The 26,244-nt window shown below is 41.7% G+C and overlaps 1 protein-coding gene across 1 annotated transcript in view; it reads right to left on the reverse strand.

The window, feature by feature from the left end:
- LOC119741237 overlaps positions 1–26,244 on the reverse strand; it is a 55,824-nt gene that overhangs the window by 5,273 nt on the left and 24,307 nt on the right. Inside the window, 15 exon segments of the mRNA XM_038216980.1 lie at positions 1,183–1,347; positions 1,962–2,149; positions 2,667–3,069; positions 4,113–4,262; positions 4,725–4,852; positions 5,134–5,250; positions 5,812–5,907; positions 7,404–7,742; positions 10,698–11,018; positions 14,537–14,863; positions 17,000–17,332; positions 17,838–18,149; positions 19,884–20,213; positions 23,230–23,553; positions 23,848–24,159. Coding sequence (XP_038072908.1) covers positions 1,183–1,347; positions 1,962–2,149; positions 2,667–3,069; positions 4,113–4,262; positions 4,725–4,852; positions 5,134–5,250; positions 5,812–5,907; positions 7,404–7,742; positions 10,698–11,018; positions 14,537–14,863; positions 17,000–17,332; positions 17,838–18,149; positions 19,884–20,213; positions 23,230–23,553; positions 23,848–24,159 — 3,845 coding nt within the window.

Genomic DNA, 26,244 nt, shown 5'->3' on the forward strand with positions numbered 1-26,244 from the left:
GATAATCCGATTACGTACTTAGACGCTATAATAGAGCAGTGAAATCCATGCACCCGAAAAACATGGCCTTTTGAACGTTGTGTTTATCAGAAAATATGCTCAGTATGATTGAATTGTAAAATTGTAACGGAAGACGAGATTCTAAACTTCACGTCAGTGAACAAATCTTGCTTATCGATGCCGAAACGTCAATACTGGTAACTGGTAAAGCTGACCTTCAAGTCTGGAAGGAATCGTCCCAAATGCATGTATTAACCTCAATTTCTAGGAATTTGATTAAATCACGATTAGTTCAACACTAAGAATATTCAGAATTTCAGTTTAATCTATTGTTGCCAACGGTAGTGCTACAACTAGAACAATCTCCATGGAAAATTTCGACGAGGATTTTCCGCCGACACAACCGACGTGCATTGTCTACGGTTGACGGATTCCGGCCAAGCCACACAATAACATATGGTAGATTATATTCATTAGCGTCACTCGGCGGGCTAGGCGTGGGTCTCGGTATCGACCAATGGAAGCCGGCAAAAAGGGTGATATTTATCAATTAATTACTCGTGTAGAAGGTTTTTCTCCATTTTGTTACTGCACAACGTTACGGATAGGAACCTTATTAATATTCCTCAGGCTTGAAAAGATTGACATATGTTGCAAACGCCAGTGTTACAATTTTCAAAAATGCACGTAGCCAGGCCTATTTTTCCAATTTTAACGAAAAATAATGAACATATCACAACGATTTTTAGCACATATACTTGGATCATTATAAGGCAATTAATCCTGAATGTTGCATGAAAATACGGTCTTCCAAACTGAGGAAATTAATTTTCAAAGATTTCACCCGCCAACGTGAACATGTGTGTAAATGTAGTTTCATTCAAAATTAAGTTTACGTAACCTTTAGAAATCGCCCTTCGCAACCACATGACTGTACCATAATAATTCGCTTCTTTTCGTCATTATCCAGTGATTTATCCAGATATTTATAACATTGAATTTGATTGATTTTAACCCCAAATAGGATAAAAAAAAATCCACGTGTTGTCATTTCTTTTCACGTCATCCTTTTGTCGTCATTTCTTCTCATGTCATGAGCAATGCACACCGTATAAAACATAAAATGGAGAAATGTTTAGGCAAACATCCCACATTACTTAAATCCGAGGGACATATACTCACTACAAATACTGCGAAGTTGGTTGCGTGATTACAATGACATCTGTGTCGCCCATTGGTCACTCCCTGAAACTCACATCCAGCATTGGACCAATCACCGACTCCGTTTCTCAGAGTTAAGTCCCAGAAGACACACGTGACCTCTTTGATGTTGATAATCACTGGAAGCTAGAGTTGTAAATCGAGTCAACCATTAGACAATCAAGAATCAAATCTCAAGTCAAACCCTATATTCGTCAGATCACGATTAACACTGGATGAATAAAAGCCTGTGGCTTTCTGTAGGTGCCCAAAGTTGCCTCATAAGCAACTGTCAAAATGAGTGTCAGGTCCCGTGTGATGCGCTTGCAACCAGCGAAATCCACTTCCCATTGACATTATGTGCTACCGCAAGACGTAGCCACGAAATCCGCAGTCTTGTGGATTTTGGTGTTTATTAACGAATATTCTCTATGAGCAAGTTGTGGATGGGAAGCCGAGGCAACCCGCTTGATTCAGATCTTTCACTGTAGTAAGGCAATTCAAATAGCAATGGCGCAAATGTACAGCCATTTGGATATCTATGCTACAGGTATCTATCAAAAAATCTTGTTACAAACGTCTGCCTATAGGAAAATATATTCTAGTAGTTTTCAAAAGAATTAAAAGGCTTTCCACGATAACAATTGTCACTATAAACTTAATGACATTTTTTTTTCCAAAAATGTTACATTTTGCTGTGAGTTACTCTTCACGACTTTTCCCCCATACTACGTGGTCCTGTAGGTTACCCGTCATCCTACCTGAATCTGAATAACAACTGGTTCAGTCAGGTTCCGTAGCTCCACATCCTCGACAGCAACAGAAACTACTGCACCGGGAATAACCGAACGGGTTCCTGTTCCTGACAAGGATTTCCTTGTCGAAGGGAAAAGAGAGTCATCCCCATAGGCGATGAAACGAGTAGCAATGTACATCAGTGAGCTGTTGCCTAAAGGTAAAACCAAAGTGAAATTATGAGGTATCTATGGGAAAAAAAGAACATAAACACACAAAAAAATTCTCGGACTTTTAATTAACCCAGAATCTCTAACGCTGACCATTATACAAACTGGACAAGCTATGTGGAAAAAGAGACTTAAAGCAACTGATCAACCATATTGAATCTATAAGCGACATGACAGGACGTACGTGGACATCGCTCTACTGTTGATGTTAGCTTAGTTCTGCAACTTAAAACACCAACTCCCATGATAATCAATTACGCTTTGAAATACTGGCCAGTCCTAGGAATGAATTGTTCAATTCTCAAAATCCAGTTGGAGAAACTTTGCCGCTTCACTCTGGAGCAGTCAAATGCTTAACTACCCTTGAAACTATATCACTTTCCCGAGAGTGCATCATGGGAGACTCAAGGTGGCTTACAACTACTTTAGAGCATGGACATTTTCAGCCAGTTCGGTTATTATAGGGCAGTGGTTTATACAAACCCTTCCGCTGATACGAACCATTTTCTGCCTCGACCAATGCCAACAGATTGGATGGTAGACTGACGGCTGCAATCGTTTCATCTGGTATTTCGCCGCTGCTCTCATAAACTCTGACCTCTGACCCGGAAAAGGCTCCATCCTCCGGCGTTGGACCGGCAGAGGGCGGTAGACCGTTCTGGTGACGGACCAAGGCGAAGCTTAGACCGCCGCTGACATCGGAGGAGTTGCGGTTGGCCGCTTTGACTTTGATGGAATCCTTCTGGACACTGACCTCACCCTGCTGTCGAAGGGTCCAGGAGACCTGAGTCTCGATTGACTGTGCAATGCTGACAAGCTTGCCTGCTTCCGTGTTGTCAGATGCGTCGTGGCGTTTCAAAGCACGCATGGTCTTATCAGCAACGTCAAGAACTTCATCAGTAACCTGCAGGTGTAAAATCAGCCGATTCACAATTTCATTAAAGAAAGCTGTAGTCTTAATGTTGTTCGCATGCCGAATTAACTTATTGGCTTCATGGAAGTACATAAACAAGTCGCGCTACATGCACACGCGGTGTAGATGCCATACGACATACACGAATGGATACGTTGCACGCAGCCGGCAGAGCAGTGTAAGCCATAAGTGACAGACAGTCCGTGAGATAGGCAACCAGTCTGGTTCACAAGTGTCAGTCATTCATTCAGTCAGTCATCAGTCAGTCACTGAATGAGTCAGTCTAGTGCAAAGATGACCTTCTAGACCTGCCCTCCATGAGACCAATATTATTTTATAAGGAAGATAGAATGTGTCAAGGATCGACATCATCTCAATAAAAGACAACCGGTACCTTATAGCAACTGTCATGACTTTTATGTTCCTCTTCCGAGGCCCAAACTCAATTCGGTTTCGATATACTTCACAAAATGAGTGTCATTCGAGTTTGTTTTAGATTTCCGCTCGGTGAAGAAAAAGAAAAAGCACTCTTACTTCGTAATAAGTGATTGGATCCCCGACAGTAGTTTTGTATCTGAAATGGTCTTGAAATTGACAGGAAAAGAAAATACCAATATTAAAACAAAAACCTACTCCGACCACTTGGAGTCTGTCTTCATAATGAGTTGTACTATCTTCATAATAAGTTGTACCCTCCGGAAATCGACTGCTTTCAGCAGCCGTCTTGGAGGTGTGTTTTGTTATGTTAATTCATTAATAATGATACACAAGTGGTCTGCTCAGACGTATCTCTGTTGAATCCCCAAAGATGGCTGCAGTACGTGCAACCGATGCATGTGTATCAATACCGCTTTCAAGCAAAGACACAACCGCTTAAATTCCTCGAGCATGCAAACAGCAAACTAATTGTCGTCTTCTTGTGATATGATCAGAAAATAGCAACTCATTCGTCTTTTGTTTACGTCAAGTCTAGGCTATTTCGGATTGCAGTAAAGTTCCATGATAAGATTGGCTTTTTACTACATAATACATACCTGAGGATTGCCGACACCAGCACTGGAAATGTTCTGCAAGATGTCAGCTATTGTGTTGATGTTCTGTCCAGACAGTTGGCCATTGCTCCACATCTCCAAAGATGTTATCTGAGAAAGAAGCTTGGCCACGTGACTTCCGTTTGAATAAACCTGAAGACAAGGGTAGCAAAAAAGCCCGTAGCATATAGGGATACTAAATCTTGAATTAATCACTAATCATATCACTAATCAACGAAATGTGAAGCTTTTATAGACAAGTCCGGGGGAAGCAATATTACTGTATTTAAAACGAAACACTGGTTTGTAATCACGCGCGCTTCCTAGCAAAGGTGTGTTAGTTTCGCGCTCAGTTGATCTCTTCTTAATTTTGACGATTTACACCCTTTTGGAGCATTCGTATACATAGCAAGTTGCTTTCTGAATGTCCCTTCGAACTGCCACTTACACCCTGACTCGTAATTCACAACGTAATTGCTGAAATAAGGACGAAATTCATTCAGTTTGTGTAGACTTTCATGAACTCTATATCCGGTTACACTACAGTGACCTGAAATTCATAATTGTGCAGGGGCGCCCTCCAGAGTTTTAGTTGGCCCCTTCTAGTATACATACCGGCGCTTGCCCTCCCGTATTTTGTAGGCCTACTTGTTCGTCACAGCTCTGATATTGCGGTTCGTCCCACCTGGGTTCTTCTTGGTCATTGCATCGTAAGCAATTCCTCTTGCCGACTGGGCTACCAGCTAAACAAAGATGAGCACCATGTTTATATTGTTCGTTTGAGGGCAGCCGTAACACATACAAGGGTTTGATAATTTACAGTTTCACTCGAAATCGAAAGCAAACCTGATCTGATTGCACTAGTGTCGTGTGCATTATTATATTTCACGAAGTTAATGCTCCGGCTCAGATATCTGAGTCCGACAACTTTAGAATCGCTGCCGTCTATTGTTATATCTCGATAGTTTATCTTTTAAACGGGTAATAATCTTATGACAACTTCGGCTCGCTTTTCAAGTCTTACCATTTAACGTCATCGGTGGGCATTTCTGCACGGATTCCACCTGTACACCAGCCTCAGTCGCAGGCCATGTGACGGAGCCAAACGCCTCATTATACGTCACATCCTCAGGACATGGCCCTAATATTTAACAAAATAAATATAATTTAGTATTGGTTTTCCCAATTATTTTAACACTTGTATTACACAAGTTCCATATAACGATTCGTTACAGAACGTTATCGAGCTCAATTCTCAACATCAATTTCAATTATTGCCAAGAGAAGGGGTTTACCCCGGTGTTTCTGGCAGTGGCTGCAATATGCGCCGAAACACCTTTTTAACCTTTATAAAGGTACTACATAATGGGCCTCATTATTTCATTAACTTCATTATCCTGCTTTAAGAAATAGACATAATTATCACCGCCTTGAGTGCCCAATTCTTGATAGAAACGTGCGCTGTATAATATAAGACTCCGGTATTTTTATTACTATCATTATTAACTTCAATTTTAAAAGGTTTCCATTTAAGGTGTCATGTAATTCAACTTTGTAGCCTATCATTCTCATTTGTCCCAATTTCGGTAAATTTGTTTCATGTGGCGAGCGGCGTTGTATTGAAAAAGGAAAATTCGTTTTTGCGAGTGTTTGAAAACCAGGCCTAAAACAAAAAAATAGGCTTTTCAATGAAAAAATGTACCTTTGCTTGAGTTGTAACCAGCGGTGGTTGCCGGCACGTCTTGGCCTTCCACAGGAATTCGAGCAAAGGGATTAATTCCATCTCTGACGAGACTTTCTGCAAAACAAATTACGTCCAATGACACGAGGTTTTTAAGTTGTTTCCCCACGTCTTGGCGAGCAGTGTGATAGCTCAGTCGATACAGGGTCGTGATTTTGCACCGCGAGTTTGCGGGTTTAAATCACCGTTTTGTACCCGAATCTGTTTTCTTTTCTAACCTGGGGCTTCAGAGGATTTTTGTCCGAATTGAATTACGTTCGAATTCATTTCATTTCTTCTAATTTTATATTTCCCTCTCATGTTTTTAGAAAAGTAAAGTCCAAAACGCCATAGCGCACACCCATATGCGGATGTAGTTTGGGAGAAACAAAAATCGCGACCGGGGCATACATGTCTTGCATAAACATTAATGTGAAATGGGCTTTGGGTCCTTAGGTTCACTGCAAGGCACTTGCTCGTCTCCCACCGCTCTATTCAATGACGCTGGTGACCACTAATCCCTATGGGTAGGTCACTATCCATTATCAATGTACATATCACTAATCTTCATACTAACTGTACTGGCTGACAATGTCCACGCATTGACGCAGTTTCCGCCATCTTGAGTCACACAGTAACTGCTGGTTTAAACTTGTATAGTTTTGATAATAGATTTAATGGTAGTTTGGGAAGCGAAAATAATAATGATGGGCTTTTTGCAATATTTCGACAATCCCACTCCTAGGATGGCCAACATCCGAAGAATAAATGATTAGGCCTTTAGGGAAGTTACTGTTTGAAAAGAAAAAAAACCTCAACTGCAGAACGTGACGTTTTGGGGATCAAAGATGGCAGACGGTTACTTTAAGACAAACGATGTAGGTCTCGTTCTGGAGACCCGTCTCGATACCACTTTTTGCTGGTCTCGGTCTCCGACCCGTATTGGTCTCGGTTCCCTGTGGTCTCGATATTTTTGCTGGTTTAGAGTCGAGACCAGCAGTATGCAGCGTTTTTCGCTCATAATATCGATTGCATTGCGTTTATTGTTTTCGTTCAGTATCGTTGGTTGATACAACATTTTTCATCTCGTTTTCAATGATGTTATCACTGCAGTGTGAAAGGCCTTAATTTGTTCTTGCAGGTTACAAGTTCCATTAAATGTCTACATGCAATCAACTTGTTATTCATTGATGTAGTATATTTTCATGATGTGTTTTTTTTCAGTGTACTATTCGCAGTCTCGGTCTCGGACCATCTCCGTCTCGGTCTCGGTACTTTTAAAGGTTACACCTCTATGTTCCTACACCCCTATGTTCCGACTGCACATATTCCTATTCCTAACCCTAACCCTAACCCTAACCGGGAGTAACACAATCTAGGTTGTCGGAACATAGGGGTGTCGGAACATAGAGCAGTCACCCTTTTAAAAGGTCTCGGTCTCTAAACTCCAGGTCTCGGTCTTGGTGTTGGTCTCGAACAATATCCCGTCTCAACTATAACACTGTTCAAGACACATTGGCCAGAGGTCAGTGGCATTATTTGTCACGCACACAATGAGGAGAAGGGTTTCTCACCTCGGACGGATATGTAGAACGTACATCGGTGACTGACAGAGTTATTTCCATCCAGATCAACCACCATTACCACTTCCACCTCTGTCTTATTGTTGAACCGGGTCCATAGGATATTTGTGACGCCAAACGACCCGCCACTCTCGCACGGCCTACGGGAAGTCTCATCACCAATGGCTTTGCACGTCGTGTATTCTTCGTAACTTTCTGGTACGTTGACAAGCGTTGGCAGAGTCCAGTTCACGTTGGCTGTCGATTCTCCTCGAGGAATTATGACCTCGATGGTTGGGACTCCGTCAATATATGATGATTCTGGAGGCGGGCATGTTTGTCCAAAAGCCGCTTATATATGAATTAAAATACAAATATTGTTTAAATGCAGTTTTATTATAATCCTGTATACAAGTTGGATGAGTAAAACATATACTTCGGAATCATGCTTATATCATTAAATATCCGGGACGCAAAGTTTGCTTCTGCAGGCTGGTAAAGCCATTAGCTTAAATACGCATGCGTGAAACATAATCACGTGATTGATTAACATGTCATCTGATTTGAAATAACATACATGTATTAAATTTCACTGCGAAAAGCATGACATCACTGTGGCCTGCTACGCTCGGTCGGTGGTAAGAATGCTGCAGGTGAAAACTATTTCCCAGAAATGAATTTCTTGCTTAAACTTAATCAATTCCTATTGATCGATGAAATATAATTCTCCTTTGTTTCTGATTCATGGCTCTGGGGATTTTTAAGGGAATTTAAGTCCGATAACTACTCTGTCACCAACTGACGCATGCGCATTATGGTAAGTGACTATACATGCAATGTGTCGCGCATTTTAAATTCTGGCATCAGGACCTTTTCTTTCACCTTGAAGAACTGCAAGTAATGTAACACCCCCCTTCCTGATCGATGAAATAAAAGTCCCTTTATTCTTTCTGATTCTTTGCCCTGGGTTTTTTTTCAAGGGAACTTAAATCCGAGAACCATTCCGTTACCAACTGACGAATGCGAATAATACTCAGTGACTTTACGACGCATGCGAATAATACTCAGTGACTTTACGACGCATGCAAATAATACTCGATGACTTTACGACGCATGCGAATAATACTCAGTGACTTTACGACGCATGCGAACAATACTCAGTGACTTTACGACGCATGCGAGTAATACTCGGTGACTTTACGACGCATGCAAATAATATTCAGTGACTTTACGACGCATGCGAATAATACTCAGTGACTTTACGACGCATGCGAATAATACTCAGTGACTTTACAACGCATGCGAACAATACTCAGTGACTTTACGACGCATGCGAGTAATACTCGGTGACTTTACGACGCATGCAAATAATACTCAGTGACTTTACGACGCATGCGAATAATACTCAGTGACTTTACGACGCATGCAAATAATACTCGATGACTTAACGACGCATGCAAGTAATACTCGGTGACTTTACGACGCATGCGAACAATACTCAGTGACTTTACGACGCATGCTTATAATACTCAGTGACTTTACGACGCATGCAAATAATACTCGGTGACTTTACGACGCATGCGAATAATACTCAGTGACTTTACGACGCATGCAAATAATACTCGATGACTTTACGACGCATGCGAGTAATACTCGGTGACTTTACGACGCATGCGAATAACACTCAGTGACTTTACGACGCATGCGAGTAATACTCGGTGACTTTACGACGCATGCGAATTATACTCAGTGACTTTTCGACACATGCGAACAATACACAGTGACTTTACGACGCATGCGAACAATACTCAGTGACTTTACGACGAGGCGTCATAAATAAATTAACCGTTCGAACGCGTGCGCACGCTAGGAACGGGGCCTTTTGTTACGTCTACCTCCCGTTCGCACGCGGGCTCACGGCATCCCGTTCCGAACGCGTTCTTATACAACAAAAGGCCAGTCACGGTCTGTGCACACACGAAGAGCTCATCGGCACTAAAAGTATCCGACAAACTTTCTCGTCGCTACAGGCTAGCCCGTACAGTACAGGGGGGACGTATACAAATACGGGCACCTTGAACGGGGAAAGCAGTCCTTTGCAATATTTTTTTAACCCTTCCAATCTCCGCATTTTTAATATAACCTAGACCATACATATTTTTTCGCCCCGCCCAGCGACAGACAACGATATTTAAGGATAAAAAGGCATAAATCTTATCAAACTCCTCATACCTGCTCATGCTGTCTAAACTCTGAAATGTTTTTTTTTATTTAATGCTTGCTACGATATCGGGTTTTCAAATTCCAAATCTGATTTAAATTCCAAACCAAAACGGATTTTTTTTTTCTGTACAAGTATATACACATAGTTGTTCTTCGCATCTTTGTTGTGCTGCTCCCGTTCTCGCACTCAAAGGAACGGTTGATTAACATAACAATACCCCCTCAGTGAAGCTTGCCCAAGCACGATCTACGGAACGCGTTCTAAAAGCCGTTCGGCACGGGAAGGAACGGGGGCCGTTCAGAACGGGAAGGAACGCGTGCGCACGCGTGCGAACGGTTAATTTATTTATGACGCCTCGCCTAATACTCAGTGACTTTACGAGTAATTACGACGCATGCTTATAATACTCAGTGACTTTACGACGCATGATTATAATACTCATTGACTTTACGACGCATGATTATAATATAATAAAAGTCCATTGTATCCGGTATAACTTGTGGAATTTGGAACAACTTCACCGGAACCGTCTTTTCCAATGAAGTTATCAGGTGATAAGCAATGCTTATGATGATGTCATTGCGGGAAGATTCTGGGAAAGTTGATTAGAATCCTACAACTATACTAGCCGATAGTCTATTGCCTGTAAACGTCTTCTTAATTTGTGCCGTATAGTTAATAAGATAACAGCTTAGAGTCGTTTTCCAACAACGGCATTTCTATCCGCGCCATAGCCTAACAATACATGGTCATTATGTTACTGTTTATATAATCATAAAGAAGCACTGGTAATATGCAAGATGAAATGTTTCAAAACAGACCTGCATTAAATCATGCTTTCTCTGCCATTTGACCTTACTTCGCTGGTGTTATCGACAAGGGCAACTTGACGACGTCATGACATAAAATTCGAGGAACCTTGAACTGGCCGATTAGTTTTCATCATGCAATGCTATGTAAATGTGGAACTTTTACAATGATATTAAGATTGTGACCAATCAGACCGCGGATTCAAATTGTCGACTGCAAATATACACATAAAAGCGACTCGGTCCATTGTAAATCAACAGTTGGAAACTTACAATTATTGCATATGACGCCTACGATATCTTCACAGTAGTTTCGTGTATTTCCCCATCCGGCAAAAGGGCAATCAGCCAGTTTGCTCTCATTGCCGCTACACTGAACACGGTTCATCACAACAGGCCCGGTGCCTTCTCCAAAGAGGGAATGGTAGACTGAAGCTTCTGCTCCGTCGAAGCCCAACTGATTGCATACAACCGTGGCGTCTGCCAAGTCCCAGTCAAGCGAGCAAACGGTTCCCCATTGGCCGTTGAAGAATATTTCAACTCGTCCGGATGCATAGGACATACCGTCCACAAGACGAACTGGGAAAGTTTCATCTGTGTGAATATAAATATGAATATGAATACCGACATTCAATGATTTACATTAAATTCTTCATCAATTCATGCAAAATCAGATGTTTAGCTATACATTCGCCATGCTTGCGAGTAAAACACTGAATATTACAATGCCTTTGTTTCCTATGTGCCTCAGGGCTGAAGATCGAGTATCATTTTCGCCGGCCTCATAATATTTTATAAAAATACAGTCTGAAAACCCTTCAGGATCTATCTTGAGAGGCTAAACTCGTACATATTGGGGGATCTTATCTCAATTCAACATAGTCTTGTTCCCAGAATTGATTAGGATTTAGTTCCCTTAAAGCAGCCGGTTCACGGCGCCACGGCGTTAGAGAGCGCTAGCAACAAAATTATTGACCCGACAAATCTCGGCCTATGCTACGCGCGCTACATTCAAACAAAATGCGGGCGCGCGAGGTATCACTGATTTTAGTGTTCCAAGTACCAAACTTATCTAAGTTAAAGCGAACGTTATCGTTGGAATTGTTTATAAACCTCCTTGCGTGACATGTGACATGTAATGACTTTATTGAAAGTATTGATACAATATTATCACAAATAGATAGTGAGAATAAATCGTGTTACATTATGAGCGATTCTAATATCAACTTAATGGAATGTGATACTGATAATAGCGTTCAAAACTTCCTGAATACCTTATTATCTCATTCTTTCTATCCTACTATCGACAAACCAACCAGGATTTCTACGGAAAGTGCAACTCTTATTGATAATGTTTTTACCAATGTTTATCAAACTCATCCTGCCGGTGTTTTGGTGACCGATATCAATGACCATCCTCCTGTAATTTTAGTAATTGAAAACCTTAAAGAAAGAGAGCAACCTGATCGCAAATGTAAAAAGCGTGACTTTAACCACAATAATATTGACAATTCTATTCATGACTTGAATGATACTGAATGGGATGAAATAACGTCATCAAATGATATTCATAGTATGTACAATACATTTCTGTTACATGTTACACAAATTTAAAACAAAAACTTTCCTTTACACGAGGTAAAATGCCGTTATGATAAACTTAAAATCCCCATTCAATTAGGCGTAACAATTATTTGTATAGAAAATTCAGGAAGAAACCTATTTCGCACAATAAATCTGTATATACTTGCTACAAAAATAAACTTAACTCTCTTATTAAATTATCAAAAAAAAGTTATCTCCATAAAATTTTGTAATGAAGTAAAAAGCAATATTAAAGGTACTTGGAATGTAATTAATTCTCTTCTAAATAAGCGAAAGCAAAATGCTCACCCTTCTTTTTTTAACCAGATGGTACTAATCTTAAAGGTAACATGGAGATTGCTGAGGCATTTAATAATTATTTTGTCAATGTTGGCAATAACCTTGCTAGCAAACTACCGTCATGTAACACTTCTTTTCGTTCATTTTTAAAGAGCCCATGCTCGAACTCATTCTTTTTGTCACCTGTTACCCCAGACGAGATTGTGGATAATCTTAATAAACTTCCTTCTGGCAAGGCCTCCGGATTTGATGGCTTAAGCTATTTTGTTATTAAACAAGCACGGTATTCTATAGCGAAGCCTTTAACCGACATATTTAATAAGTGCTTGACAGCTGGAGTGTTTCCTGATGATTTAAAAATAGCACAGGTTACACCAATCTACAAAAAAGGTTGTAAGCATGACTTCGGTAATTATAGACCCATATTGGTATTGTCCACATTTTCCAAATTATTTGAAAAGTTAATTTATACAAGATTAATATATAAAGTTAATTTACACAAGATTAATATTTTTATGAACAAGCACAATATCGTGCCTGATGCAAAATTTGGTTTTAGACTAAAAAGGTCAACTGATCTGGCGACATCCTATGTTCTAAGTAAAATATGTACCGCGATTGAACATTATAATTTCTCGATTGGCATATTTCTAGACTTGTCAAAAGCTGTTGATACAGTCAATCATGATATTTTAATAAGTAAGTTGGAACACTACGGTGTGCGTGGAACAGCACTTGATTTATTTAAAAGTTGAGTATTAGAAAGCAGTACGTGTCTTATAATTGTGTAAATTCTCCCTATCGAGATATTACATGTGGAATACCACAGGGTTCTGTATTAGGCCCAATACTTTTCATCATTTATATTAATGATATCATTAACACCTCTGACATTATTTCATTTTGTTTATGCCGATGACACTAGTTTATTATATACTCATAAAAATGTTGATACTGCTATTAGAAACCTTAATGTTGAATTGAAAATAATTAGTACGTGGCTCTTAGCTAACAAGCTTTGCATTAATTTGTTGAAATCGAACTATATGATTTTTTGTGCCCATCAGTATAAATATACTCAATCACAGTGTTCCCTTCATTTTAAACGATTCCAATCTTAGTCAAGTAAAGAGCACTACATTCTTGGGCATTACTTTTGACGAGCATCTCACATGGAAAAAAAAACACATCGATGATATAGCGACAAAAAAATCAAAAAATGTTGGCATAATGAATCGTTTAAAATATTACCTCCCCAGTAGAATCTTACACATTTTGTACAATTCCTTTTTTGCCATATCTAAATTTATTTAATTTCCACTTGGGGTATTTCACCATCCAAATGCAACAAACTGCTCATGTTACAGAAGCGAGCGGTACGATTAATATCTCATGCTGGTTATCGTGATCATACCCTTCCCTTATTTGCGAATTTGAGACTCTTACAATTCAATGACTTATACTACTTTAACCTGGGTAAATTTATGTATAGGTTTACACACAATGCATTACCTACTTGTTTCAACCCCTTCTTTATGCTCACATCTGATATCCATTTGTATAATACCCGAAGCACTAGTAGGAGAAATGTATATGTCCAATTTAACAGAACAACATTGTCTAAAAATAGCGTTATTCAATGTGGTATATCATACTGGAATAGTCTATATGACTTCTTAAAATCAGCACCTTCCTTCTCTGTCTTTGTTAAAAACTTTAGATCACATCTACTCAATTATTACTCGAACAACTAGTTATAATTTATGAATCTAGATATATGCCCTCGTCTCATACGTGTAACTGTTTTTCTAGGTTGTGTCTTTGTGTGTCTCACTGTTGTCCATTTTGTCCTTTGTCACTGTCTCTGTTTTTCTCGGTCATGTCCACTTGTCTGTCGATAGGTTAGGGTACAAAAGCGCGAGGCTTCACCGTATACCTAAATGTTGTCGTAAAGTTGTCCTAGTATTGATCATGTACATTATTATACACAATTACATAATTCATTGCAATTTGCTCTCTGTGTATAATATGTTCGGCATTGTAACATTTTATTGTTTGGAAATGGCAACATTGAAATAAATGTTTCTACTACTACTACCTGGATTCATTACTGACAGTTGTGGAATAATGAGCTCTGCATCCGAAACGATGCATCACAAGCACCTTCCCTCCTATCACAAATTGAAACATGCTAGATAGATGTTACTTTGATTCTATTGAAATCTTACTTGCTTGGCATATCACCTCCGCAGCAGTGTCGCGTCTGCAACCATAGAAGCCAGGGATAGTTTCCTCGAGAATGCACTGCGCCAGCCTGGCTTCATCATCACGACAAGCTTCAAACGAAATATGTAAGGGACGCAGCTCCCCATCCGGGATTTTTCCGGTGAATGCGATACTGGGCCCAAAGAAACCCAGCTGTCTGCAAACAACGTCAGCGTCCGAATCAGCCCATTCCATGTTGCATACAGTGCTCCATTGACCTTTGAAAAACAATTCTACACGGCCAGATTTCGGATTACCGCCGCCAGCTAAACGAATGGAGAAGTCTTCATCTAAAAAGAGGAGAAAAGAATAACGGATCTGCATATTGCCCCAAATGCTAGGATTTCTAGAGGGGCTTCCCGGTTTTGGCGGTCTATGTCATGGTCAGGCCAAGGTCAAAAATTCACAGAGTGTACTACACGGTATATATTTGAAGCAAATTTCCACAAAAAGCTGAAATTTTAAACTCTTAGTAGCATAAAACGATGTCTTACAACGATAAGACCTTACATTTCAGAAAAGGTTCCATCAAAAGCCGTTGCCCAATAAAATAGTGGAGTTTACTCCATTTCAAAAAGTGCAGAGTCAGCACTTTTTAGGAAGTTTGCTTTCTGTTATGTAAAATTTATAGACAAAGGAAGTTTTTTTTTCGTATCACTACTTCGGCACAAGGATACCAGCGAGCATAAATAATGCACTTCCTTTGATTGATTTATAAATTATACGTGGTTTATTAATTATCCTAATCACAACGTTAGTTTGATTTCACTAATGATTTAAAGCTAATTGTGTATGCATATGTATGTATTGTATACATATCACGTTTTAACTCACAGGGCATGAAAAGGTATGGACAATTTCGAGTATTCCATTTTTTTCCTGCTGAAAATCTATTGGTCGTTCCAGTTTACAGTTTTATTCTTTGGGTGTCATTGTTTCACGGTGGACGGTAGATCTATACGTACGCGTACATTTATATACAATGTGCATGTATAATTACGGATGAGGCAAATATCTGTAATGATATGTGCAAGCAAGTTGTTTTTCATTTGCATCATAGCACCCTGATGTGTTCATTGATTGCTGTCCTATACCTTGTGTGTGATTGATTCACAATTAAGCAAGAGATTTTCAAGAACACTTTTCATTCCATAAAAGCTCAAAATGTAAAATTGCGAGTTGCTAAACCTAAATGCATATAAATGTGCACACTTTATCATGCCAAATATTATATTTCTCAATGATGAAAATAAGGCTAGTTTGAAAATGTGGTCCAGAAGTATATGACCTCAACAACTTTTTCGACCGGAGCCAATGGCTGGAGAATAGCCAACTATTCCGTAGGTTGCTAAGATTTATGATTAAAATCTATTGATGAGGAATGATTGTAAACGTGCAGTGCATTCTCTTGAGTTTTGGCCACAAAATATGAATTAATATATTGTAAATCAGAAAATAAACCTTTATGAACAGGTTATAACAATTTAAGAGCTCAGTATGCAGTACTGACCTTTCTCGACATCCAAGTACATGCATGTACACCTTCCACACTAAACTTATATCAAACACGGGTAACTATAGTAGTAATAGGGCAAAGCTATTACACTGGACCAAGATTAGAATACTGGAAATTGATTGTACACCTTCATGCCTTGTGAGTTAAATGTGATGAGAATACATATACATACACATATGCAGACATAATGGCAACTTTAAAAACATCATTTGAAGCAAACTGACGCTTAATTAAGATAATGATAAACCATTACTAATAAATAAAAGAAAGGAAGATCATTATTAATGCTTGTGTGATTATTATCACATTCCAAAGAAATAATGGGAAAAAATTCTTTGACATTAACAAAACAAAAAGCAAGCTTTCTCAAAAGTGCTGACTCAGCATATTTGGAAATAGAGTAAACTCCACTTTTTGGTTAGGCGAAGGCTTTTTGATTGATTTTCTTCTGATATGGTAGGTCTTATAGTACTGTTGTTTGGCATCCTTTTATGCTATTCAGAACCTTAAATATCAGAGTTTTGTGGAAATTTACGACAACTATATGCAGTATTGCACACATGTTAAACTTTGACCTAAGCCTGATCTAGGCTGCCAAAACTGGGTACCTCCTCTAGGATGACTTCTAGGGACCTAGACAGCAAGTGTACCAAATTAGGTGCTTCTCACGATCTTCCCCAAAATTAGCTCTAAGTTACCGGACCATATCAAAGTACATCCACATGAGGACAATTCAATGGCGAAAGCGTTGTTACTGATATTGGTCAATCAACTGCGTAAGACGGATCATCTGAACATCAGCTTCACGTGTCACGTGATCAAGGGGGACACAGTTGGAAAACACAACAATGGTGTGAGTGTGCAGTGACAGTGAGCCTGGATTGGTCTATAATAAGTACAACTTCCAAACCTGCTTGGCAAATAACGCCGATTTCAGCTCCATGTCCGGTACAGGTCCAATAATAAGCCCCCAAGGAAGGGAATGAACAATCTATCAGTCTCTCTTCATCGCCTCTACAGTTCACACTACTTAACTGTATAACACCGGCGCTCTGCTCAACGAGTTCATTGGCGATAGATATGCTGGACCCGTTGTTGTAGCCGAGCTGCCTGCACACGACACTGGCAGCATTGGCGTTCCAACCGTCGTTACATACTGTTCCCCATTCGCCGTTGGCAAACATCTCAACGCGACCTTCCGTACTCGATGGACCATCAACAAGTCTGATAGGGTACTCATCCTCTGAAATTAGATGAATTCAAACCACGGAGATTATTAGAGAAAACATCGTCATTCTCTGTCTATGTATCAGAATCGTCGTAAAGGCGCCATTGTAGATCTGTTTAAATGTGTTCAGTTCTTGTGGGATGTGGAGAAAAGGCGGGAGTGGAGGTTTGGGGAAGAGGCATTGGTAAGGAGATAAGTGAGAGAATTTGTGGTCAGGTTGTTGTCTCTTGATCGGTAGGTATGTCGGTCGATCGGCTAGGTTGGTTGGTTGGGCGGTCATACGGTGGAGCAGTCGGCCGGTCGGTCTGTCAGTCTGTCGGCTAAACGGTTGGTCGGTTTGTTGGTTAGTAGGTCATCTGATCTGTCATTTGGTCGTCTGGTTTGTCTGTCGATCAGTCAGTTGGTCGTTCAGTTGTTCAAACAGTCAGTCGGCTGTTTGGTTGGTTTGTTTGCTGCAGTCGGCTGGACAAGCGGTCTAGGAGTCGGTCATATTGGTCGTTTGGCTGGTCAGTTTTCTCACCTGCTTGGCATCGTACACCTGCAAGTGTGAAACATGGAACACTCCACCATCGGAGAGGACAGTTCGTGAGCTTGTCCTCGTGACCCTTGCAGCCGACATTGGTAAGATAAAGTGGTAAGTCTGAGCCGTAGTACAGTGGAACAATCACCGAGACGTTTGGGCCGAAGTAGCCTAGCTGCCGGCATACTACGCTAGCATCTGCGTTATCCCATCCATCGCTGCATATAGCTCCCCATGTTCCCTTGAACAGTACCTCAACACGACCAGCCGTATCTGACATGCCATCTACGATTCGAATCGGATGCGCATCACCTCGGACCAGAAAAAAATGGAACACTGACTTATGCATTGTAAGTGTAGACCTTATGAATGATTTGTTATGGAAATGTAATTATTAAATGATCAGAGAGTCCCAAGACGGTATATTTCGTTTCCATCTTCTCCCTTTATTTCATCTGTGTTCGGGCAATGTTCCCCCAAATTTTCTGTTATACCCAGTCACTGGCCCGTTCTTTTCATCTGTTAAATTGTGTCCGGTGAGCAGAAGCCATCGCACTAATTTTAAGTCCTTAGACCTCCAAGTTTCGTCACAGTATTATTATATTCAAAAGTAGAACAACGATTAAAACAAGGATGCTTTGAAAAGAGGACGAGTAGTCACTTGCAATTCATTTTGGACGCGTCGAAAAAAAAATTCAACATCTGTTGAAGCAAAGCAAGCCTAGTAAAGCTGATCACTGGAAGTCTTGCCATGCATCTTGTGTACACAATGGACTGGATTTAGCCTAATATGGAGGTAATCTATTACAATGAGACTGCCCGGCTTTCACCAGCCAACAAGCAGGCTTAGTGACAAGTGACAGTCAGTCAGTCAGTCAATGAGTGAGTCAGTCAGTGAGATAGGTACAGGTGGACTATACAGGTTGTCCCCCCCCCCAAAGGTAACCCACAAAAAGGGATAATATTAACAAACTATGATATTTATGACTACAAGTATGGTTTTATCATAAACTATGTGTTTCATTGATATCTTGGAGGTACACATCTGGTCATTCGTCACTGATTTCCATTGCTTTTTAAGATGGTATGTAAAAAGCTTCTTTAGAAGCTTAGGCTAAAACATTGTAAATACAGCCAGACATAAGACGTTTCAATGGGAAATGTTAATTTATGAAATCATGAACACACACAATTTTTGTCAAATGATAATCTCAACCATTCAGGATTCAAGACCTTACTACATACATCACCCTCCACATTATGTCCACCTGCCTTTTTTACACAAAGTCTTCAGCAGTGGCGCATATCTTCCGTGGCCCATTATGCCATCTAAGTAACCATTGCAGGTTGTCCACCTCGTGCAAAATGCAGGACTGCAAATCCTGAAGGTCGGGGAGTTGATTGCAGAAAACCTTGTTCTTTTGTTCTCCCCCCCCCCTAAAAAAATCTCAAGGTGTCAAATTATGTCATGTGGAAGGTCATTCCAAGGAATGATTCAGTGACATTACTGTGTCCCCGAAAGTTCCTGAAATTTAACTCGCGATGCGGCATCACAAGATATCAGGGAGGTTTCGCAAGCGAACGGATACGCTTACACTTACGTTTAGCTGTCCGTTTCCGTTTTTTACTTACGTGTAGCGAGCGAGATATGCGTGTCGTCTGCACGTATGACGTCATACGCCACTCACTATCTACTAAACGTGCAGACGACACGCATATCTCGCTCGCTACACGTAAGTAAAAAACGGATACGGATAGCTAAGCGTAAGTGTAAGCGTATCCGTTCGCTTGCAAAACCTAATGTCGGAAAATCTGTTTTGTTCAGATGTGGCTTAGATGTGGCTGTGTTTTCAATGTTTTACTCAAACTGTCCTGAAAAGGTTATTACACACCATTTGTCAAAACAATGGAACTCAGTGATGCATGACCAGATGTGTGCATCCAAGATATCAATGTCCCTGGAAGTTACCATTTATGTGGGACACCCTGTATAGGCTGGCCCTCCGGAAACGACATAAATGCATTATCCATGTTATAGGCTCATACCTGATTGGCACACAACACCGACAGAGTAGGATGGACACCTACGAGTTCCCCAGCCTTTGAAGGCGCAATCCACCAGCTTAGTCTCGTTTCCAGCGCACTGTACAGCATCCATACCATACTTAACCAAATGTCCGTGCCCACCAGTGAAGAACTGTTCATTCGTGCTCACGCTTGGTCCGTCGTAACCGAGTTGTGAGCAGACTACACGTCCGTACAGTTCACCAGTGTTGTCATTCATACACACGGCTACCCAGTAACCATTGAAGAAAACTTCGACCAACCCCGATACGTTGGAATGACCACCAATAAGTCGAACTGGGTGCTCCTCAACTTTAAATTTGCGAAATGAACAAAAAACAAATCTGTTATTTTTTCACTTTATATCAAGTCCATCACACGCCAGTTCACAATCAAATCACAATTTAATTTACAATTAGGTCATAAGGACCAGGGCAAAGGCGGTTCTAAGACTGTAAAGAAATACCTTTGCCACAATCAGTGCCTCGCTGTGCCCCCACAAGTTAGAAACGAGGTACGTCGCTGGTCACAGTCCATTTGAATTAGCTTGTGACGTGTTGGGTTTTGATACGAGTTGTAATAAACTTGTGAGTCTCGTTCGGGGCACTGGTGCAGGACTCGACAGTCTCAACTATACACACTTCATACCAAGACGATAATTAGGTAAACGGTGTGGAAACAAAATAACACCCTTTTCTGTACGCAGCCCTGTCCTGCCAGCTACTGTCAAACGTGATAAATATATTTTAACAGACACGTTTGGGGAGTATTTTTCTTTTCGTTTATTTCTTGCTACCGCCAATACCGCCGGTATTGGTGGACTATACTGCCGGTATAGTTGATTGACAATGTGGTGGCAAGTATACAAGCGCTCTCCAGAAATTAGGTTATGCAAATAGATTATCAATTTGGTCTCTTTTATTCAGTTACGCGGAAGGGTTTGGCCAGACGCCCAGGCGAGTGGGCGATGCAACACAGTGTATAAGTTAAGTCCGATGTGAGTTGCTGTGGTGTCAGCTGTGTTGTTTTGTTTAGTTCGAGTGTTGTTGGCTGAGGAAAAAAAAAGTTTCTTTGTTTTCTGAGATATAGGAATCATGTGTTTGTGTCTCTCTTATTGGCATTTTGCAACAAAAGAAGACAGGAATTCAATTTATTTCACGCTACGATCGGTGGCTGTATCTCGAGAACCGAGAAAGACGATGCGTTCTGCAGTTATCGTCTGCGGGTGCGCATATGGCTTGGCAGGCCGTATTTTGATGCGCAGAGGCGATAAGAATATGGCACGTGACACCGCTTGTCAGGAAAAGGGCAGATGCTAATCTGTGTCGCCGGTCACGTGCAGCAGCGAGCGCAGACAACGATCGGCCTCGAGGTTCATTGCCACTTTCATGGTTAATGTTCGCCAGTTAGTTCGGTTTAGGGCAGCAGGTTCAAAGTGTCGTGGATGGAGGTCTGCCCACTTCAGGTTGCATGGACTTGAGGTTGTGCTCGCACGTCTTCCTCGGGCAATCCTGTCTGCGTCTGCCATCTGCAGCTCTCCGTAGAATATCTGCCGTGGAATCCTGGACTCGTCCATACGGGTAACGCGGTCAAACAGTAACCCGTCCAGGCGGTACCTTTGGTAGACCCCCATGTTCAGTTCTCTCACAGCAAAAAAACAGGTGAAAAAAGTACTGAAGCAAGTACACAGCCCTGCTTCACCCCGTTTGAAATATTAAAACTCTCGGAAAGTTCACCACATGAGAGTACTTCTACCGTGGCGTCGTGAAAGAGGTGGATGCGGTTGGTGCACCTCCCTGGGGGTGCATACCTATGTTCCCCAATACCTATGTTCCCCAATACCAATGTTCACCAACCCTAAACCTAACCCGAATCAGGACTAAGGATTTCGGGAACATTGGTATTGGGGAACACAGGTATTGGGGAACATCGGGTAGACCCTCTCCGTGGTTGGGGTTGTGTTGGGTTGTAACGGAGGGATCCACCTCTAAAGGTAGTATTGTCACACTTCTCCAAGTGGCTTTCATGGGTCCAGGCTGGCAACCCAGCTCTCACATGTGTGCCTGCATGCGGCAATGGCCACTACCCAGGTAATAGCTTTGACAGGCCGGCTAAACCAGGTGAGGGTAGCCGATGGATTCCAAAACAACGGTGATAAGGGATCTGCAATCCCAGCTTGTGAAGACTGCCTGGGCGGCCAAGGCAGAGGAAATCCCCGAGACTCAACGGCTGGAAAGGCATCGCAGCAGCACATAAATGAGTACAGTGCGGAGGCCGTAATATCACGACCATCCAATTCAGCCAAAGAGGTCTCCAGCTATAACGATCTTCTTGCCACTGGACCCCGACTTCAGAGAGTTGGATTGCCCCTGTGCAAAGTCGTTCCAACTTAAATATCTTTCGAGCACATGTTTCGTTGTGCACTTTCGTCCTTAACCCTACTATACAAGTCCTGCAGCGATGTTGGAGTGGCGAAGCAACAGGTAGAGGTGACAACTGAGAGTTGAAGTTACGAACCTGCACGTATAGGTGGGCATTGGACCAGTGGTCGTTCTTCTTGGTACCCCGGGTCAGCAGAGGAGTCCGTTAGTATCAAGTGAGACTAAACAAACATCTTCAGGATAACGTTGCTCACCGTTTTAGGAGGGGTCTATAAAAGGTGGTCTAAACTTCGCCTGCCCCACGACCATCAGGAAGATCATCCATTGATGCGGTCGACAGAAAAAGAGAATGAAACTACTTATTGGAACATGGAAAGTACGCATTCTTACGGACAGGGACAAGTCAGGAAGACCACAGAGGAGAACAGCCTAAGTCGCCAAAGGAATTTCACGTTACAGCATTGACTTCGCAGCCCTAAGCAAGACCAGGCTTGCAGAAGAGGAATCTCTTACTGAGCTTGGTAGAGGTCTACTGTGTCTTGGGTGCAGCATATGAATGGCGGTGCCCAGTCCTCTCCTCTCGCCGTCTTATCTCCCCTGAACGAATCAGGTACCCATTTTACTATTGGGTTGTCAAAGAGAGTTTTCCAGTTTTTGGTCCGAATGGGATTCGAGCCGCCAACCTTCCACTCCGTAGCTCCACGCTCTAACCGCTCGGCTACGATAAGAGAAAGCCGATGGAAACGACAATACAATCTGGGGTCAATATTGCAGGGGGGTTGGGCTCTTAGGAGGGAGCTCATTTTCTGTAAAGGGGACTTCAATATATTTTTGTATTATTAGATACAATTTGTAAAAGGTTAATGTTGCACAAGGGGAGGCAGACCTCCAGCGGGGATTGGGATGGGCCACCTCCCCAAGTACGCCACTGCAGAAACAAAACTCACCTGCCTGACACACTATTCCCACTGAACTTCCATAGTATTCGACGCCATCATCACTCATCTGGCACTCTGCAAGTGTGGCCTCGTCACCTCTGCACTCGAACCGGTATGGAATCAATGCGCGCATTTCACCCCGCCCAAAGAAGTCGCGTTGCACGGATACATTATGGCCGTAATGTCCCAGTTGTCTACACACAACACTGGTGGCTGCATCATCCCAGTTTTTACTGTTTATACTTTCCCAATGGCCGTCAAAGTTAACCTCCAGACGTCCCTGGGTAGAAGACAGCCCATCCACCAGTCGAACGGTCAAGAATGCTTCGTCATCTGTTTGAAATGTGGTCATAATTCAGTTAAATTGGACAAGGTCTGGTGCTGTAATATTTGAAATGTAACGATTTGTATTGCAATGCAAATAATTTTGAATTTTTTTTTGGTCGGGTCAGCATTATGAGCTTTACGAAACCATGACGTGAATATTACCCTCGAACACATATTGGGCCACATCCTATTCCCCTGAATTTCTCCGTGTATGGTTAAAATGTTTAGGAGGTTCAATTTTCTTCAATAAAAATAATTATATTACATGTATTTAAAAAGAATGGAAAACAAGACAATTACCAATTCCACAAGACACGAAAACTCGGTAGGAGGTTTTAGCCAGTAACCAACCATCGATAGCGCAATCAGCAAGAACCATCTCCTCCCCACTGCATTCAACACCTTGGAGGAGCGATGAACTAACGAATAGACGATTGAGTGCGTATGATATATGCAACCCGTTGAAGCCCAGCTCTCTGCAAACCACACTGGCATCCTGCAAGGCGTTCCACTTGTCAGACGATACACTTCCCCAATCACCTCGGAAGTTTATTTCGAGTGCGCCGTTCCGTACCGAAGTTCCACCAACAAGCCTTACTGGAAAATCGTTATCTGTTGGGAAATAAACCAGACAATGGTATCTAAAAGGAATGTGAAGGGTTAATTGTGAGTGGCGGATGCAGCGGCGGCGGAACGGGTTTGAAACTGGGGGGGGGGGAGCACCTAAAAGGGGCACTTGCAAACCAAAAGGGGCACTTGCAAACCCGTGCAAAACTTGCTGAAATGTCGACACGTTTTTTTTCACCGGACACTTCGCCTCCGTAGAATCAAATAGTGGGGGGTGGGGGGGGGGGGGGGGGGGGGGGCTGGTACCATCTTTCAACATAGGGGGCGCTTTTCAAAACCAATGATTATATGCTAAACATACATTATGTGCCCATTTTCAGGGAGTCTTGTATGGGTTTTGGGACTTGGTTTTCATATTCCTCGTTTATATCAAACAATTCTCTAACATTATTGGGAAATGGTTACTTCGAAGAAATAGTAAGATACTTTAAGTTTTTTTTTTATTTATCTCGAGGGGACACCTCAATGCTCGAGGGGGCACATTTATGGCCGCAAAAGGGACACTTGGGAAAATCTGGGGGGGGGCAAACGCCCCCCCCCCCCCAGCCCCCCTCGGTTCCGCCGCCCCTGGGCGGATGTTATTCATCTAATACATAGGCCTAAATATGATAGGGGCAGAAAACATCAATTTACTTTATGCTCTCGACTTGCTGGAAAGACACAAACAATTGTTCACTGCTGTGATGTAGGGTGTATTCACACTGGAGGGGGCTACGAATGCACCCTGAGGGTTAACAAGTCTAAAATTGGCAGGATCCAACGGTGGCAGAGTGTGCATCGGCGAGACTGGCAGGGACCTCCCCACCAGACTCAATGAACACAAAGCCCGTGGCACAAAGGGACACTTTGATAAGTCATCCACAGTCAAACACTCCAACAGCGAAGACTATTTTATTATTTTATTATTCTATTATTTAAACGTGTTTATACACAGTAAACCATTCAACCAAGGTTGATTTTCAAGGGGCTGTGTTGCTTGAAAATCGGACAATATACTAATCAGTAATTCAAAACATAAAACAATATAAGAAGGACACTTAAACGATAACAAAAGAAATAAAATAGTATGACCTAACGGATAACAGTACTTGAACCATCACCAGAACACTAAAAATGGAGACCATCAGATCAACTGGAACCTGGCCGTACCAAAGGCGCAGCAGAGAAGCCATTGAAACCGTCAAAAACAACACGCGGTTCCCAAAGACGTCGGTTTCTCTATCAGTGACATCTGGTACCCCATCCTGTCCTCGAAGTCCTATACCCAAAGGACAACTTAGTTCTCCAGCGTTTGGGTCCCCTATACCCTTGACAACCTTCCCTTCATCACGCCCTTCCTTCAGACTGACACGCCTAACTGATCATCCAGCACCCCTACGTACGTCCTGTATGAGGCACCATATAACCCCGCTTCACCGTTCGAATCCCTCAGTCTCCTGACGACGGGCAGAGCATACTGTCCGAAACGTTGAGTTCCCTCCTCTTCTCTTCAGGACCACACGTACTCACATAAGAGATTTATCACATGGTGCTACCGAAAGCAATATCTTATCAGCTTCATATTATTGGAAAATATGTTCTCTTTAGATAATGTAAGGAATTTACTGTCAAATAGTTAAACCTGTTATTGAACACATTAAGGGTAATAAACATGCAGGCGGTTGGGAAGTTCACATATTGTTTACATTTGCTGGGCAAGCAATGGGCTCTGTAGTCTGGTTCCCAAACCAAAATATTCTGACTATTCCTGATGAATCTAGGTCAGGTAGCCTCCGGTAATACACGTGACTAAAACGGGAGGAATTCCTCCCTTTTCCGAAAATGTCCGAAGTTTGCCGAGTTCATTTCGTCGACAATCGGATAGCGCCCGAGTATTTCCGAGTATAATATAGGCTTAATTAACTGCTAATTACTTATTTTACATTTTATTATTATTACGAAAACTTGAAAATCAACGACGATTTTTTGCATCAAGTATACTCGGATCGTATGGGCGAACTTTTTGCTGCGTCATGTACTATTTTGAATTTGACGACCGTTACCGAGATTTTCCAAAACTCGGTCTTCATT

Source organism: Patiria miniata, unplaced genomic scaffold (assembly GCF_015706575.1).
Source record: "Patiria miniata isolate m_02_andy unplaced genomic scaffold, ASM1570657v1 HiC_scaffold_5, whole genome shotgun sequence".
Classification (NCBI taxonomy): domain Eukaryota; kingdom Metazoa; phylum Echinodermata; class Asteroidea; order Valvatida; family Asterinidae; genus Patiria; species Patiria miniata.